Source organism: Mixophyes fleayi, chromosome 11 (assembly GCF_038048845.1).
Source record: "Mixophyes fleayi isolate aMixFle1 chromosome 11, aMixFle1.hap1, whole genome shotgun sequence".
NCBI classification, from domain to species: Eukaryota; Metazoa; Chordata; class Amphibia; order Anura; family Limnodynastidae; genus Mixophyes; species Mixophyes fleayi.
In genome coordinates, this window is record NC_134412.1 from 54,509,590 (window position 1) to 54,529,038 (window position 19,449).

The 19,449-nt window shown below is 44.0% G+C and overlaps 1 protein-coding gene across 1 annotated transcript in view; it reads right to left on the reverse strand.

Moving 5' to 3' along the window:
* KMT2A (lysine methyltransferase 2A) overlaps positions 1 to 19,449 on the reverse strand; it is a 173,984-nt gene that overhangs the window by 129,766 nt on the left and 24,769 nt on the right. Inside the window, 2 exon segments of the mRNA XM_075190790.1 lie at positions 746 to 3,366; positions 10,524 to 10,593. Coding sequence (XP_075046891.1) covers positions 746 to 3,366; positions 10,524 to 10,593 — 2,691 coding nt within the window.

The window sequence follows — 19,449 nt, forward strand, 5'->3', positions numbered from 1 at the left end:
CCTACAAATGCTACAACTCTAATCTGTCCTCCGGCTGTCTTCTGTTGAATTTAGCGTCCTAGAAGTAAGTAGTACCAGGTACTGGTGAAGGACCCTGGTGCTAGCAGCAATTACTGTCCTACAACTGAAGACACCGTGGTGGCTGTTGCCAGTAGTGAATGTCGGTGACTACGTACCATCACTAGGAGATATCAGTTAAGGCAGCTTAACGGTATTATTTATTTTATTATCTTTTATTTATATGGTTAATAGAAACCACATATTTTACAAATCTGTAAAATCACCTCCAGCAGACAGGGGGATGTCTAGTTGCTTTAAGGCAGCTTCTTGCTGTCCATTAGATGCATTAGCAGATTGCAGATGCACCTTGATTATGGTGGATGTGTTATTTTCCAGGATTTAATATTAGATCTCTTTTGCTGTCTTGAAGATATTTGCTGGGGAAAAAGCCCTCCAAATACATAATAACCAGCACACACATCGTAAATTAATAATCATTACTATTAAATTACTATGCAGAACAAGATAATCTCTTAATCAACATCTTATTTTTAGGGTCCTGCACTTAGAAAATAGGCACTAATGTCTATGTAGCCTAGTTTCAAGAGTGGCCAAAGTTGCAAAAACTCAAACGATGGGTATTTTGTTGATTTTGAATTCAGCTCACTGTACTGGGAAAAGCTCTGGCTGCCCTCGGCCTGTAGGTTACTTGTTGCGAGTGCTCAAGTATTCTGGAATCACTCACCTGTGCTTTGGGTTGGTCTCCCTGCTTTCTTAATTTATTTTTCTCTATATTTTGCAACTGGTCATTGGCTCTTCTGAGGAGACTGGCCACATGCATTTCTGAGACAGGAAATTTGTTGGCTTGGTCCAACATGGAGCTGATTGTGGTGGTTGAGGATTTAACAGGATTAACAGGATTCACGGGCTGGACTGGGAGATTTGACTGAGTCTCTGTCGGTGGAGATTTGGCACTAGCATCCAAGTCATGCTTCTCAGACATTCCACGACCTTTCTTGGATACCTTATTCGCTAAAACTGGTACTGCAGGTAAGGTGGTTGGACTTGTTGCTAAAGAGGGTTCTGTGATGACTGGTTTCTTCCTCGCAAATATTTTCATTGGTGTAGTAGGAGAAACTGCTTCTCCTTCACTCCTCTCTTTGCTGCTTTTGCTTAAAGAATCTGAGCCCTTCTTACGCTTATCCTTTCTTGATTCATGAGAGTTCTCCTTCTCTCTCTCCTTTTCCCGACATCTTTCAGTTTCCCTTTCTTTAGGGGCTTCATCTGAAACTCTGCTCTTACTTCTCCCTCTGTCAGTCTGTGGACTGGATGGGAACCAAGGAAAAAGAGCAGGAGAACTATTGGAAGAGGATGAAAACGGCTCCCCTGGAGTGCCGGCTTGCTTTCTTGGTTTTTGATTCTTTTCTGCAGAATCTCCAGATGCTGGAGTAATCAAAGTGGAAGGGAAAGAAAAGCTTGGGTTTAAGGCACTAGTGGTAAGGGGAATGACAGAAATGCCTGCAAGTGATGCAGATGACTGAGGTATGAGGGATGCAACATTGTTATTATTCTCCCTCCTACTCCGTGTTCTCATGGAGTGAGATGGTGATCTAGATTCAGAGCTACGAATTGGACTGAAAACCCTTCTTTTCCTTCTCCGAGAAGACATGCCCATAATGGAAGATGCCCCACCAGAACGGGCAACAGATGATGGAAGAGTGACAGACTCAAATATGCGGGAGTGTGCTTCACTGGGGGTAAACCTTGGGGCACGGAGTATGGGGCTTCGCTTATGTACGTCAAAACGAGCCCCAGTGGTGTGTAGTGGAGAAAAGAGTCTCCCAGGAGCTACAACAGAAGCAGAGTTAAACCCAGAAGCAGAAGCCAGACCTACATCCTCAGGCGTCAGTGGTGGAGGCCTAAAATTGTCAAATATGGGTTTACGGATAAGGCCTTCTTTGGCATATTTAGCAGAGGAAAAGTACTGCGACTCTAGTCTGGAATGCTTTTGGGAGGTCCAACGGAAGGTTGGCTCCCTCAGAATGGACCTCCTTTTGTCATGCATACGTGAAGCAGAAAGGAAAGGAGTAGCCATAGGAATAGTAGGTGGCATTAGCCATTTTGAGTGTTCAGAAAGGGTAGAAGGAGGCTGCAGAGGTGCAGGAGGGCTAAGCAGAGGTGGGGGTGGAGATGCAGAAGACTGCTGAAGAGTTTGCTGTGAAATAATCTTCTTAGTTTGTCTGGAGTTAAAACTTCTGTTGCAATTGGGAATCCGTCGACTCCTTACACCAGTTCCATTACTTTCTGGGACTGGCTGTGGGGTAATAAGAGGAATCTCTGTAACACGTTCTAGAGTCTCTGCTACAGCATGTGTCTCTTCAGAGGCCTGAGACTCTGTTGAGGTATCTACACTTGGACTGCTAGAGCGGGACTCATCTGAGGTGGCCTGTGAGGACTGCTGGGAAGCAGCACTTGACTTCTCACTAGATTCACAAGAAGCTGCACTGAAACGTCCATTTGAAGCAGTTTCCAGCCGAGCAATTTTGATAGGTGGTTCATAGTCCTCATCTTCTATAAATCTTCGCGGTGTCTTTATGATTCTGGATGAGACCGTGCTCACTACAGGCATGATAAACTGACGTATATTTTTCAGCTGTGTGCCTCCCTTGCGCCCTTGAAGCTTTGCAGCTTCGAGCTCCATCTTTTTCTGAGCACCCTTTTTGGCCTTCTGCAGAAGCTGCTTAGCAAGGATGGTGTCTGTCCTCTTTGAGGTGGGGATTATCCTTACAGGTTTAATCCTACGTGGGCTTTGCCGCACAGACACCCTGGCTTCTTCTTTTGAGGGCTGCAGGGGGTCCTCTTTTCGTCCCCTTTGGGTCTTCTCTGTTTGAGTCTGTCTCAACAGAATCCCAGGTTGTGGCATTTTAAACCTTTCTGAAGATGGGGGTCTACCACGCCTCCTAACAATTGGAACAGTAGCTTTCCGTCCAAGGTGCAGCTTGTCACTTTTGAACTTGGGTTTCAGTGGAGAGAGTTTTACTGCTCTGAGTTTCTTGATTTTAGCAGCATGCTGAAATGCAGCAGATGGCTTCCTTCGTTTTGTCTTCTCGTCACGAGAAGTCTTAGTGGACTCTGGTCCATCACGCTTTTCCTGTGCCAACTTGAATTTCACACTTCCGTGGGCAGGAGGTCTTCCACGTCTCTTTTCTTCTGGTTTACTCTCTGACTTCTTTACTTTATCATTTTGTCGGAGGTCCTGCTTGCTGCTTAGAGGGCTATGTTTTTCAGCAGTATGTGAAGAAGGGTCAGAGTTCCTGGACAGACTGCTGCGGGGTCTTCCACGAGGTTTCCTTGCGATTGTCTGATCTGAAAAAAGGAGATAAGAGGTTTTGAGACTAATGTGAATGATAAATAATTATGCGAAAGAGAAATCTGAATGACTGGGCATATTTAACAGAAGTGCTTGCTACTTATATTACCACAGGTATAAAACTTTTTTGTTAAAAAAAAGAAAAATTTTGTGGAACTTCTGCTTTAAATGCTGCCTCGTGTGTTTATTTGAAAAATAAAAATCTTGAATCCAATGCTAGTTCCATGTTGTGACTGGATCTTTAATAAAGAACTTCTTTGTGGCTGGATCATGTACAAATAATTTATTGTAGAAATGTATTTCAATCAGAGGTTCAGGCACCAATGTATAATTTGAAATGCACTTATCGTGTTTTGCATGCAAGTGTCATTGTTTGGGTTTGTAACATTGCTCGAGAAAGTCTGTTTGCTGATAGCAGGAAATGTTAAGTAAGTCTTTATGTGAAGAGACAAAAAGCTGTTTAGCCTGTATACCCAGCAGGGGGCTGCTGCCAGGCTGTCTGGCGTTACTGGATCTCAGATAATGCAAGCATCAAGTTTTAGCACATAACAGAGAAGTGTAAATATTGTTAGCTTTGCATTGCATGTAAATCCATGTTTGGGTAAACAAATTGCATCCTGATTCTAAAAATAGCCTGTGAGGCTGTGTCCAAATCGGTATAAAAAGCCCTGTCTTGTATTGAAAATTGTTCTTTCTTGCTTCATCTGACCTGATCACCTGGTACCTTCAACCAGTTTGAGAGCAAATAAACATCACTTGCTTGAAAGACCTGCTTGAAAACTTCTCTATACTGAAAATCTTGTGACCTACAGATTAGACCCAAAATCAAATCAGTTTCCCTCTGTCTGAGGTTTGGACCCATCTCTCCAGTACCACCGCTCTGCCCGCTACCTAGCAGCTCTGGCCAGTGTGAGAAGCCAGGGGGATCCATCCACAGCTATAGAGGGGGGATCCATCCACAGCACCCTGATCCATAATAAGCGGTCTGGACTACCAGTCAAGGGGTCTCAGAAAGGGGGTGCCTTGGCAGAGAGACAGTTTCCCAGAGGAACCAAGTTCTGGATGCCATAAAAGGAGTCCAGCGGTGGCAGTAGGCTTCTCCTACTGCGACAGGGGGGGCGTATCCGGAAAAACGAAAGGGGACGGTGCCAAAGTAAGCCCAGCCAGTTCCCAGCAACAACAGACAAGGTGGCATAGGCAGTCCATCCTGTCCCTCTAATATAAATCTATTCAGTCTGCTAAATCGTTCACCGATTCACTGTAGATTTGTCTTAAATAAGAGAATATAATTTCCTTACAATCACTGACATGTTTGATTACCAATTTCAGTATGTTATAACAAACTTGTCAGCCATTTCCATGAGAGCACAATACAAGGAAATTACTACAAAACTGATCACTTGTCACATAGGTAGATTTAGAGAGTGGTATATAGAAAATGAAAAGTATCAAACACTGAAAGAGTCCAAAACAGTCTGAGTCATGGTCCAAATATACTACAGAACAATTGCAACTCCAGGATCTATAGGCACTCCACTCATGACTGTACACATACACACATAATATATATATATATATCTATATATATATATATATATATATATATATATATATATATACACATATACACACACACATATACACATACACACACACATATATAAACACACATATCCATGTACATACATATACACACACACCCCTGTCGAAGTCGTATAATTGGATGAACGAAAGTATATTGGTTAATATTGTTTTATTGGCCGATTGCACTCAGTATGCCACGCTACAAGTTGCATACGGCGATCGCACAGTAAAATACGCATGTACACACTCGCATTACAACATTTAGTTATTTATATAATTCATATTGGTTCCTTACACAGTAATTTATGAGCAGATAGTATTTAGTTTATTATTAGTTTATATATTATGATTTTATGTATACTTCAGTGTTATTTAAGGTTCAGGTTATAGGAAATGTGTCATTTCTGATATCATTCTCATCCCCTATTCATCAGCAGTTGTCCGGTTCCATCGCCGAAGAGATCGCATATTGCATACTCTAGTTATTGATGTTAGGCAATATCTTGTCAGATTGATATCAGACTGTAAAATGCTAATGGACTAGTTGTAACTGGTTTCTGGGCGGGTGAATCATCTAGAATGTTGACCTCAGCCTTTGAGGGGGTTGTTTAAACTAGCCTATGACCTGTTTACCCTGGACCCACCCGAAGTCTGGACCTATAGAAGCAAGCTACGTCATCTGCATTGTTCTCTCTGTAACACTGAATGTATATATAATCATAGCTGCGCTCCCAGTCTTCAGTCATTCTCTGACCACAGTATTCAAGGGTGAATTACTGTTCACTGGTGCCCGGTGTTAGCGCAGCGGTATGTATCTTTTGGTATTGGCTGTACTGTACTGTATTATATTATAATCATGTATTGAATTGTTGACTATTTACATCTGCTAAAATAAATCACTTTGTGCGTTAGAAACACAATACAATCGCTTGGGCAATGCTAGAATTACTTTAATACCCCACACATACATAGCACTTGAAGTGTGGGTGTATATAGTGGTATGCCATACCGTCACGTCTCCTACTGCCTTCATTGTAAAACTATCAAATACATTTCACTTACATTACCATTGTATTTTCCATACCATCAACTGTTTGTCTTTTTACTTTGCTTTAATATCAGGACGGTAAAAAAGAAGATTTATATATTTCTCCGATTCCATCTGGGGGACACTGCTTAACCATCGGGTTGAGTAGGTAGGGAGGAGATTTGGCACCTAAATAGTTAACTCTTTGAGCTGCCGACAGGTCCCTCCCCCTGCCAATGCCTTCCTGTCATTAGTTTGATTAAAAAGCCCCAAAAAGATAGGCCAATCAACCAAGAACACACAGAAAAAAAAGCAGAAGGGAGGGAACGCAGTGGCCCTCAGATGGAATCTGAGAAACAGAAGTATATAAATCCTCTTTTCTCTTTCATCCAATCGGGAGGACACTGCTTAACCATGGGGACCTACTAAAGCAGCCCCCTTGAAGGGTGGGACCGCTCAGATAGCCCAGCACGTAGAGCACTACGGCCAAACGAGGCGTCAGAAGACGCACAGACATTGAATTGGTAAAATTTTGTATGGGCCGAGGACCAGGTGGCTGCTCTGCATAACTGATCCGCTGAGGCCCCATTTTGTGCAGCCCAAGAGGCCCCAACAGAACAGGTAGAATAGGCAACAATACGGTCCAGAACAGGATTGTTAGCACTGACACAAGCTTGCTTAATAGTCAGAGTAAGCCACCTAGCAATAGATTGCTTAGACGCTGGCCAACCACGTCTTGAGAAATCAAACAAAATAAATAATCTGTCCTACGTATTTTTGCAGTTGTCTTGACATAAATTCATAGCTCTAACCACATCCAGAAATCTCATGTTCCCTGTTTCAGATCCCTGAGGATCCTCTGTGAACACAGGAACTACTATCTCCTGGTTTACCTGGAAACCAGACACCACCTTAGGAAGGAATGATGGAATTGTTCGAAGAACCGATCTATCATCATGAAAGACCAGATAATGTTCACGACAAGACACCCTCCGAGCTGAGGCAATAGCAAGAAGGAAAACCACCTTTCAAGTTATGAACCGTAACTCTACCGACTGTAACAGTTCAAACGAAGGCTCCTGAAGCATATTAAGGACCAATTAAGATCCCAAGGAGCTGTTGGAGGAACATAGGTAGGTTGGATGTGAAGAACTACCTATAAGATCTTAACATCCGGGATCTCAGCTAACAACTGTGAAAAAATACAGAGAGTGCTGACACCTGAACCCTTAACAATCCTAATCGAAGACCTGTATCCAAACCATCTTGTAGAAAAGCAAGAAACCTAGCAAGATGAAATGACTCTGAACTGCAGGCCTTATTCCTACACCATCTTATAAATGAATGCCAGATGTGGTGGTAAATTTGAGCCGTACTGGCTTTCTAGCTTTGATGAGGGTATCAATTACTCTCAAAGACCATTACTGGCCTCAAAAACCATGCCGTTAAATTCAGCCAGGCAAGATACTGATGCAAGAATGGTCCCTGAGTCAACAGATCGTTCCGAAGAGGTAACCGAATACTTGGACCTACTACCATTAGAATAAATTCTGGAAACAGACTCTTCGTGGTTCAGCTGGAGCCACCAGAATGACTGGCCGACCTTCCTGCTTGACTCTCTGAAGGACCCTGTTAAACATTGATATGGGAGGAAACAGGTAACCAAATCTGAAGCCCCAAGGCATTATCAACACATTCACCGTACTACCAGTGGATCTCTTGCGCAAAACTCTGGAACTTTCCTGTTGACGCTCTGGAACTCCTCACCTGTCTACTAACGACTGAAACACTTCCAGAAGAAGAGACCATTTTCCTGGTAGAACCTCTTGCCGACTTAAGTTAGTCCGCTTGCCAGTTCTGAATTCCTGGGATGAAAAACTGCTGACACCACGGGCACGTATCTTTCGGTCCAAGCCAAGATCTGAAACGTCACCTTCATTGCTCCTGCACTCTTGGTGCGTCCTTGCAAACACTCTGTGTTCCCTGCAATGCCTTCAACATGGCCATCAGTTCTAGCACATTTATGGGAAGAACAGACTCCTGTACTGACCATAGTCCCTGCAGTCTCAGGTGAAGGACCACTACCCCCACCCTCTAAGACTGGCGTCCGTGGATACTAAGATCCAAGACCACTGAACAAAAGACCTTCCTTCCATCAGATTGTCTCTCTACAGCCACCATCTGAGGGACTGTCTAGCCTCTGGTGATAGCTTTAAAAATTGACGACCCTGTCCATTTCTTCAACATGTCCCATTGAAAACACCTCAAGTGGATCCTGCCGTAAGGGAGAGTCACGAAAGATGCCACCATCTTTCCTAACAGCTTCATACATAGGAGAACCGACAGCCTCCTGCAGGACAGAACCCTGTTCGTCAACTCTTGCAGGGACCCTATCCTGTCCTCTGGAAGAAAAACTTCCTGGCATGCCGTGTCCATTATTAGACCCGGAAATGACATCCTTTGACAAGGTATCATTTGAGACTTCGCCGATTCAAGAGTCAACCATGCGTCTCCAGAACCTGAACTGTAAGCTGAAGGTGTTGTTCCAACAACTGGGCTAACGCAGCCCTGATTAAGAAATCGTCCAAATAGGGTACTATTTGTACCCCTCTGGTATGAAGAAGGGCCGCCATTACCGCCACAATCTTCATAAACACCCTTGGGGCTGTTGCCAGTCCAACTGGAAGAGCCCTGAACTGATAATGAGGCGATCCCATTGTGAATCTGAGAAGAGGCTGATGCCCCTCCCAGATTGGAACATGGAGGTAGGCGTCCTTGATGTCTATCAACGCCATGAACTGACCCGCCTCCAGACCATTGATGACCCACCTCAGGGATTCCATCCGAATGAGACTACCCAGAGGTGAAGATTTAGCTACTTGAGGTTCAGTACTGGCCTGAACGAGCCACCCGGCTTCTGGACCAAAAAGAGGTTGGAATAAAACCCCTGCCTCTTTTGGTCCTCCGGAAAATCTACAATAACACCCTGTGAAAGAAGAAAATCGACACAATGGAGCGTTGCCTGTCTTTTTTATGGGTGGCGGGGCAAACTGGTTACAAAAAAACCTGTGAGGAGCTGACCCCACCAAGTCTATCATGTAACCTCTTTCCATGATTCCCTGAATTCATCTGTCCCCTAGTGACTCTGCCCACTGGTCTCTGAACAGTAGCAGACAACCTGCGATTCTCTGCATTATGCCTGCGATCTCTACTTCTGTTATGTAGGATCGCCAGGTATCTTTTCAAGCCCCCTAAGCAGGTTTATCCTGCTTTATGGCCACTGCCAAGCTCCCCCTCCTTCACGGAGAGGGGACTTGGTATTATCTCTCTCTCTCTTCTCGTGGCCCCCGGGGACAGCAGGTGTCCAGGAGCTCTCTGCTCATTGCAGCGCCGGACCCTGCAGCAGTGTGACAGCGGTCTGAACAGTCCGCTTGTCACACTGTGAGAAACACTCACAGACAGCGCTGAAGCTGTCAGCTGCCGAATGGCTCCCTGCTGACAGCTGTTTCTCCAGACGAGCGTGCTCTGTGTTACAGAGCACACCTATCCCTTCTTTCTATTAAATAAACAAAACATTTAAATATTAAGTTATAAACCCTAACCACAGTGTGCAGCAGCTCTCTCTCTTCAGCCCAATCTCCTTGGGCACCTACATTAAACTGATGACAGGAAGGGGTGGGACCTGTCAGCAGCTCAAAATGTTAACTATTTAGGTGCCAAATCTCCTCCCTACTTACTCAACCCCATGGTTAAGCAATGTCCCCCAGACGGATGAAAGAGAAATACTTGCAAATATAAATATTTCACACAGTTTCTTGTGACCCTAAACACTAGATAAACAGAGACCAGTTCTCCTGCTACCGGTCTGCTTCTCTAGCATAGGTGACACTGAACAGTGAAACAAACAGGTTTTTATACCTGACACTCCTCCCACAGCCCTAGCTTGATAGGCAAGTGACACTCCCATACTCCCTTTAAAAAGGAGCTCTCTCAGCTGCTCTGTTTACTTTGACTACAGACACACCCTGTCAGCCTGCTGTGGGAAAAGACACTAACAAAGCTTGTGAGGTAATCAGAGCAGGGACAACAATGACTGTTGTGGTTTGCACTTTGCTGTCAATTTTCAAAACTGAATCTAGTGTAGTAATGTAAAAGCACTGTAAAGCTGGTAACGATTTCACCAAAGAGCAAAAGAATCGATTCATGTGTACAAACCTTCACAATTGATCATCTCTCAAATCGTCTGCTGAAAAGACTGTGACTTTGTACACACTTTACATATATCTGGCTATGCTCCTAGTCGTCAATGAGTACACATTTCCACATTTGCCCAACATCGTTCCATCGCTGAACGTAATTATTTTAGGAGGTTTATAAAACCAAAGTAACAGATGTAATGTGCTTTGGTACAATGAAACATGATCGTGGGAGTGTACACACTCTTGCAATATCTGAACAAATGGTCTCCATATTTGCATATATGTGTACCCAGCTTAACAGTACACACAAAAGAACGGTAAATCTCACACCATATATTATTACCTGTGGGAGATTTTGTGGGGCTGCGAGTTTTTACTTCTTCATCCGGACCAAATCCAAGAAAATGATCCTCCTGCAGACAGACAGTTTAAGAATAATTTAGTAAAATATATAAAAACATAAAAATATCAGTTTTTGAAGATGTACTAATGTTTGTTTCTGTCGATCAGGAGGATACAAATAGCACTGAAAGCACACAAGACAAGAATACTGTATTCTCAAGAATTGTCCACCACTTAAACAAGCAGGCAAAGTTCTATGGCAAGCAAAAAAGGTTACATTAGTGCCCGATAGTTTTTGTATAGTTATTCTTATTATACACCCCATATAAAATAGGCACATTATACATTTTAATAAAGAGAAGTATAGACTATTGTAATCTAAACCACACATTTATTTCAACAGGTTATCCACCTCTAAACAACCCACTTCCATGGGGCCTCTTTCAACCTTCACTACTGCAGGCGCTCAAACATACATTCAGAGTACTGATAGCAGGTGGACTCAACCTATAGAAGTAAACGCTACTCCAGATTGGTCAATTATGACTACTTATTTTCAAAAGAAATTGGATACAAATTTAATACATTGAGTATGACAAAAGCAAAGAGATTCCTTTTTTCCTACAGTGAGAGTACTAGTTTTTTTCCATAGTAAACTACAGTTTGCCTGACCCACAAGGGGTCACGAGGAGAAGAGGTATCTAAAATTCCAAGCAATATGGGATTCACACAATACGAAACATATTGCACTTGCTAATTATACAGGTGCCACATGGACACCTCATATTATGCTGATCAGAATGTACAACACATGAAATAATACATGCACCTAGGTGCTGTTATATCATCCATTTAAGTGCCGTTGTGAATATATATATATATATATATATATATATATATATATATATATATAAAATAAATTAAAAAAAAAGCCTTCATTGGAATATTCAGTACGGAATTTGATATATCCTTCATAGTGCTGCTAGGCTAAAGCTGGGTACACACTATTAAAAATTAATTCATATGCAATTTCTGTAACGATTTTACCAACGACTCAAAGTCCCGATGAGCATGCGTTTCAGGCGTACACATCTACACAATTTACCATCAGATCTGAGACCTGCATCTCCATATCGATCTGTTGAAAAGATTGTGGCTCTGTACACACTCTGCAGCATACTGTACAGGCAGGTTGTGGTGCAGAGTGCAAGGAGCTTGGCCACACAGAAAATATCACTAGGCCTTGCCTCCCCCAGGAGCTCAAATGTCGTGATTAGTGGGTTGTTACAGCCAGGAGCGGGGCTAGGATGACGCAATTCACTGTGAATGGTGTCATTAGGCTCCACACCCATCCACTTCACAAAGGAAGTGGGCTAGATGTGGGGTAACATTGCGCTCCCGGGAGAACGCCTATAAATTTGGGAGAGTAGGCAAATATACTCTACAGATATATCTGCCTACCATACAGCAATTGCAAACCTAATTAAGATAATGAACTGAACCTACCCGCACACAGACATTCAGGAAGAGAAAATCGCATAATCCCCATTCATTGCCTTGTGTATAGTGTATGTTCGGTTAGCACCCTTCATAACTGTACAGAAGGTAGAAGTTATTGTTTTTTAAGCAATCTGGCAAATAAAAGAAAATATTGTGCTTGCTGCCATGACGATGACGATGCTGCAAACATTAAACAGGAGAGACCGGAGAAGAGGAAAAATCTGCAGCTGTTTGACCAAGGACTGGTTGCTGAGGAGAGTGCTTTTCACATATGCCACTGTTGCAGGAGAATAATACAGAGGACTTCAAAAAATGATCATATATTCCAGGAACTGCTGCAACTTATTTGCTCTCACGTACAGCACAGCTCCGGGAGCTCTGGGTCTGATCATACCAGAGACCTGTGAGTCCGTCATACAAGTTATCCAGAAACAATATATGAAGCTGGTGAAAAAAATACTCAGATTTTAATAAAAAGTAACTTTTTATTGAAATATAAACTGAACTAATTAACATTTATGTTGGGCAAACCCCTCTTGCACCCTAGTTCGTACATTGAGAATGCAGAGGATCAATGCCTTTTATACTTATACAATATACGTCCCAACTCTCTTGCACCCCATTTTTTGGTTCTTTACATTAATTAATTCCGACTTGTGTCAGGAGAGTCCCAGGTGTCCCATGGCACCCAGTGTTTGGGTAAGACTTGCCTTTAAAAGCTATGCACAGTTAAGCCTTTATCCCAGACCAAACAGCATAGCATTTGATCCTATTAGGACTGGCCAGAAGGGGAAGACTGATCATATTTCTAAGGAACTATAGACTGAGTTAATCAGCTTAATACATATAGCAATATGTGGAACATTACGTTTTTAAAATAGAAAAGTAGTTAGAACAGCAGTGTGTGTGTGTGTGTGTGTGTGTGTGTGTGTGTGTGTGTGTGTGTGTGTGTGTGTGTGTGTGTGTGTGTACAAATAAAAAAAAACCTCCAGAAAACAAATCTAAAAATAAAAAAAGTCATAGGCGCTCATAATGATATTGTTCAATATTTTTCAATGAGGAAAGACTTCTATTGTTTTCCAGCATACTGGTACTGCAGCTTGGTGTGGTAGTCCTCTAGACAGGAGGGGTACAGGACTGTCTTTCCAGGAGCTGATGTTGCCTGAGGGAGGAGAGGCAAGCGAGGGGATGGGGCAGGCCTGCAAAATTCTCATCCATACTCTGTCAATCCAGTGTACTGGGCGAGTTTCCCCCTGTTGGTCCTATAGAGCACCTCCTTAATTATCCTCTGCGCTGTTGTCACCATCTATATATTTCAGTTTTTTAGCTATTGCTGCAGACATCAGGTCACACTCATCATCTTCCTTATCAATCAACCTGTTGGCTGAGTCAAGTATCCATTGAGTCATGACCTCTGTGTGTTCTGCACTTTTTTGCCTTTTCTTCCCCCTCCTGCCAGGGTGCTGACCTTCATGCTTGGTGGCTTCAGAATTCTGCTGGGTGGGAGCAGGCGTCTCCAGCGTATCCTCCACCACATCACAAAAACCCTCCTCAATAGAGGAAGATGGCTGTTTAATAAAAATATAATTAAAATAACAGGATTTATACTTACGATAAATCTTTTTTTCTGAGTCCATCTGGGGGACACTCCTTAACCATGGGGGGTTGAGTCGGGGGGGAGGAGTCTGGCACCCAAAGAGTTAACTTTTTTCAGCTGACAGCATATCACCCCCGCCAATTCCCACATACCTCAGTTTGATTACAAAAGCCATTAGGAAGATAGACCAAGACACACCACTCAACAGAGGGGGGAGTGGAGACAAAACAACGAAAAGACGGGGGGGATCGGAGTGTCCCCCAAATGGACTCAGAGAAAAAGATTCATCGTAAGTATAAATCCCGTTTTCTCTTTCATCCATCTGGGGGACACTCCTTAACCATGGGGACTTACAAAAGCAATCCCTCTGAAGGGTGGGACCGCTCTGATCTCCTTGCACGCAGAACACTACGGCCAAAGGAGGCGTCCCCAGACGCAAATATATTAAATTGGTAGAATTTCGTAAAGGTATGGACCGAGGACCAGGTGGCTGCTCTGCACAGCTGGTCCGCCGTGGCTCCATTACGAGCCGCCCAAGATGCCCCAACCGACCGGGTAGAATGGGCAACAATACGTTTCGGCACAGGGAGATTAATAGGGACATAAGCCTCCCTGATAGTCAGGGTAAGCCATCTGGCAATAGTTTGCTTAGATGCTGGCCATCCCCGTTTGGAAAAGTCAAACAACACAAATAGAGACTCTGTCTTACGTATCTTTGCAGATCTCTTAACATATATACGGAATGCCCTCACTATGTGCAAATATTTATTTGTCTTTGTTCCAGGAGTCTGAGGGTCCTCTCTCTACGGGACCCTGTAGGGCAGGTTTTACCTGCAGCCCCAAGGCCTTGCTAGGACGTCCCTTACCAGTGGATCCCTTGTTCTTGCGCACAACTCTGGGACTTCCCTGTCTTTTGTTCGGTTCTTGTCCAGCAACCACCAGCTGAGGACCTACCTCCTCCACTGGTACCTCGAACACGGGAATGCTCCTCTGGGGTGGGACCCTGCCCAGGGTAAGGTCGCGAAAGATGTCACCATCTTTCCTAGCAGCTTCAAAGACCCGGCTACTGACAGCCTCTTGTCTGACAGGATCCTGCCTGTCCACTCCATCTAGGACCTCAACTTGTCCTGTGAAGACAACCTTCTGCTGCGTGCCATGTCCCTCACTAGTCTCAAGAAACTCATTCTTAGACAAGGGATTCTCTGTGACCCTTTCAGACTCTAGAAGTTCGGTCATAGACTGAACAACTCGTCTAGCCTTAGCACCCTGAATGGGTGTGACTAAAACCTTTTCCCTTACTGGAAATTCTAAGCCTGTATAGCTTCGTCTGAACGAAGCAAATCGACAGCCCTGAGCTCTTTCTGATTTGACAGAAGCCAGCGAGGTAATTTTTTTCAAAACCTGAGGTGAGCTGGTCCCATGAATTCTATCACGAAATTCTGGACCTACTCGTCTACCGAGGACCCTGTCTGCTGCCGGGCAAACCCAAGCAGCCGTCCTCCCACCCCACCGTCTGGAACCAGAGGTGGGTGGTAGGCATGCTGCTAGTCTATCCGGCAGCTTGGCGGAAGAAGCTCTCCGCGCCACAGGGGCAAAGGATGACCTTCCCCTACGGGACTGTCTCCTGGATTCCACGGCCCCTGGACTGGTAGTCTGGCCTCTGCCAGACCCGCCCCCGTAAGGAGGCTGTCTGAAAGAACTAAACCTAGGCCTAGCCCTAGGTCTTGGAGTATTTACAGGCAAGAACGTCTTCTTGCCCCCTGAAGCCTGTAAAATCCAAGAGTCTAATTCTGGACCAAATAACATCCCACCCGTATACGGGATGGATTCTAATGATCGTTTAGACTCTGAATCCGCATTCCAAGCCCTTAACCATAACGCCCTTCTAGCTACTACAGCTGTAGCTGAAATAGACGAAGCTATGGAGGCCGAATTATGGGCCGCTTCATATACATAGCCTGCTGCCACCCTTAGCTGCATGGCCAGAGGCAGTAAATCTGAATCCTGCAAGGCAGACTTTAACTGCCCTGCCCAGACTTCCATGGCCCTAGCTACCCAGGTAGAGGACAATGCTGGCTTGAGGCTAATACCGGCGGCCGAGAAGATAGACTTCAGCAGGGATTCTAATTTCTTGTCAGTCGCGTCCTGTAAGGTCGCTGACCCGGGTACAGGTAGTGTAGTCTGAAGAACCAATCTCGCCACAGGTGTATCTACCTTTGCCACCTGTTCCCAACGGGTCATATCCTCCTCCTGAAGGGGATACAATACGCCAAACTTCCTTGGCATAGAGAACCTTTTATCTGGATATTTCCAAGAGGCCTCTACATTATCCCTCAACTAAACTGAGGGAGGGAACCTGACCACCTGCTTAGAAGCCTTCTTAAAGAGGGAGCGGTCCAAGGACTTTGTCTCCTCTACTTCAGCAAACCCCAGGGTCTGACGAACTGCTTTTACCAGGTCGTCCATACCCTGGTGCCTAGAGTTTCCTTCTGACTCTATAATGGACACATCTGAATCGTCCAACAATTCCCCCTACTCCTCTGAGGAACTCTCAGAGTCTGACACTGACCACAGCGCTTTAGCTGTTTGTCTACGTCTTTTAACACTACGCTTGTGTCTGGGGTTCTCCAGTAGATGGGTAAGCCGGTCCAGGCTTTTAGCCACTGCTGACCAACCCACCTCTCCCATCTGGGAAACCCCCGGAGGGCTGGGGAGGGAAATACACCGACCTCGGGGAAAATGACTCATCTGTCATTCCTACTGTTATACCCTGAGAAACCACAGATGTAGCTGGGATCTCAACTGGTTTAGATAACAGATTTACAAGGGTATTAACTACCTGTGTTAAGGCAGCCGCCCACTCAGGAGGATCTACCGTTATGGTGGAGGTGTCTATAGGCTGTTTCACAGGAGCCACAAGTGCAGGCTGCACAGAGCCCCCCCTGATCCAGCCGTTCACTTGTTAGTTTAACATTACATTTTGAACAGACATTATGTTTGGTATGTATTGTTTTGCTTTTATCTGCCATCACAAGATAAGAAAAACTAAATCACGTTTCAAAATTCACAAACACTTCTCCAATTTATCAGAAAATACAGATTAGGTTATATTAACATATCATAGTATTTCTGATTTAAATAAGACAGGCTTGGAGAACTTTATAGTTTTCTCATAAACAACAGTTTTCTCAACACATCATTGTCTTATAATATACATGTCTACACATGCACACAGAAGAAATAAAAGTGATACTCAGCAGGGAAGATATGTGTCAACAGTGCACTTCTCTTCTAATGACTGCTGCAACTGTCCTCCTTTTGAAGCTTGGCGCCAAAAAAGGGATCTTCCACGTGCTCACTCAGTGGGGAAGGGGAAGAGGTGCTTCTCAACACATTCCCCTACCACTGGAATCTCCTTCTGTGTCTCTGCTAACAGCGATTTCCCCATTCTACTTAGGTGAAATCCTGTTGCTTTATCTTTCTCACATTTTGCTACCACACCGCAAAATACAGGTACATATTTATCTATGAACCAGTCAAAAGATAGTATTTCTGTTCCTTTTCCTCTATATAGAGAGTATAAGGTATAATTAGTCAAGCTGAAAGGCTGCAGCAGGTTTTTCAGCAATGACTGCAATTAGCACAGAACACCTGGGCCCATTTAGCATTACATTTGGAACAGACAATATGTTTGGCACGCCCAAACACTTCCACAACCTTTATCAGAAAATACAGACTAGGTTATTTAACATATCATAGTATTTCTGATTAAATAAGACAGGTTTGGAGAACTTTATAGTTTTCCTTAAACACAGTTCTCTCAACACCTCATAGTCTTATAATACACATGCATACAAAGAAGAAACAAAGTGATACTTAGCGTGGAAGATATGTGTCAACAGTGCACTTCTCTCCAAATGACTGCTGCATCTGTCCTCCTTTTGAACTTTGGCGCCAAAAGGTATCTTCCACGTGCTCACTCAGCAGGGGGGGGGAGCGGTGTTCCTCAAACACATTCCCCTTCCACTGGCTCTCCTTCTGTGTTGTTTACTTTAACAGCGTTTTGCCCTTTCTCTTATATTAGGGGAAAACCTGTTAGAATGTGTTCCCCGCTAGCGCTATTCAAAGCGTGCCATCCTCAAGAATTCACTGCCATCCCCATGGGAGGAGGAACTTGGTATACTCCAGCTGGCTTCCGGGGAACCTCAGCAGTAAAGGCGCTCTCTGCCTAATGGCAGCGCCCGTCCTGCATCAGTCTCTTGTCGACTGCTTCCCACTGTGAGAAGCGCGTCTTACCTCTCTGTCAGCGGGGCCGGCCGCCCCCCCCCCCCCCGACAGCCTCTCGCCACTGTCAAAAGAAAAAAACTGCAAAAGAAAAGGAAAAAACCTATAACCAGTGAACCCTGTTCACTGTCTCTCTTGGAGCTCTTCAGGTGCAACCTTCTTCCAAGGGCACCCAATTCAAACTGAGGTATGTGGGAATTGGCAGGGGTGATATGCTGCCAGCTGAAAAAAGTTAACTCTTTGGGTGCCAGACTCCTCCCCCCGACTCAACCTCCCATGGTTAAGGAGTGTCCCCCAGATGGATGAAAGAGAAAGTATGATAACAATAGATGCATGTAAAGATTTGACATTACAACAATATTTCCTATCACAGGTTGAGGAATGGCATGTTATTGCAAAAGAATTTGAAGCAATGTCGAATTTCCCAAACTGTGGCAGGGTTATAGATGGAAAACATGTCAGAATTATGCCACCCTCTAAAACTGGTTACGATCTCTACATTTACAAGGGATTGTTTAGTATTATCCTGATTGCTATAACGGATACAAAATATGAATTTATCTTCCTGAAGATTGGAAAAAATGGCAACGTCAGATGGTGTGGCATTGAAACAGACGCAATGAATTTCCCAAAATGTACCCAAACCAAATTAGGCCTTCATTTTGAATTTGTGGCTGATGAAGCATTTGCACTACTAGCTAAAATTTTAAAAACCTTACCCCCAAAAAGCCCTTACACCTGAGAGGATAAACAATTATGCTTTCAGTAAATGAAGCAACAGTCAGGATTTTTAAAACCGCCATTAATCTTCACCTTGACAAAATAGACAAGGTGGTGATGGTATGTTGTGTGGTACACAACAATCTTAGGCGTTAAAGCCTCAGTGTGCACAGCACAGCTAGTTTGGAGCATACTACATATTGTGTTGAGGAATTAGTAGGGTTGACACCACTGGAGTCCTCACAATGAAAAATGGCAGTGAAAAGGTCAAGTTAAATAGGGAGGAGTATTTGCAATATTTTAATGGTGAGGGTGCAGCGTCATGGCAGAATGGCACGTTATAATGGATGTACATTGACATTCTATGTTATATTGAAGTACTAATTGTTACCAATATGTAAATAAATATTTTAAGCATTCATGATTGTGTGTTTACTTAATATGCCACTTGCCGGGAAATCGTCTGCTTTCTGCGGGGCAGATGAGGAATTGGACTCCCTCTGGGGCAAGCTGACAGTGGATGGTCTGGCAACTTCTAAGTCAGCCTTGAATCAGGAGTTCAAAGTACCACAACTTTGGTACATAGACATCTTCAGCCCATGCACCAGATGTTTTGAAAGCCCCCAACTTATTGAGTTCTAAGCGGAACGCAATATACGTATGTTTTGGATCTTCCCTCTGAAACAATCTGCATTTGCCTCTGGATAATGAGGAAGACTCACTCTCACCATATCCTCCTAAGCCTTCATCCTCTTTTGCCTTTTGGGAGTAGTCCTTGGACATGCTTTGCCACAGGGTTGAGATCGGTTGGCCTCAATAAAATCCT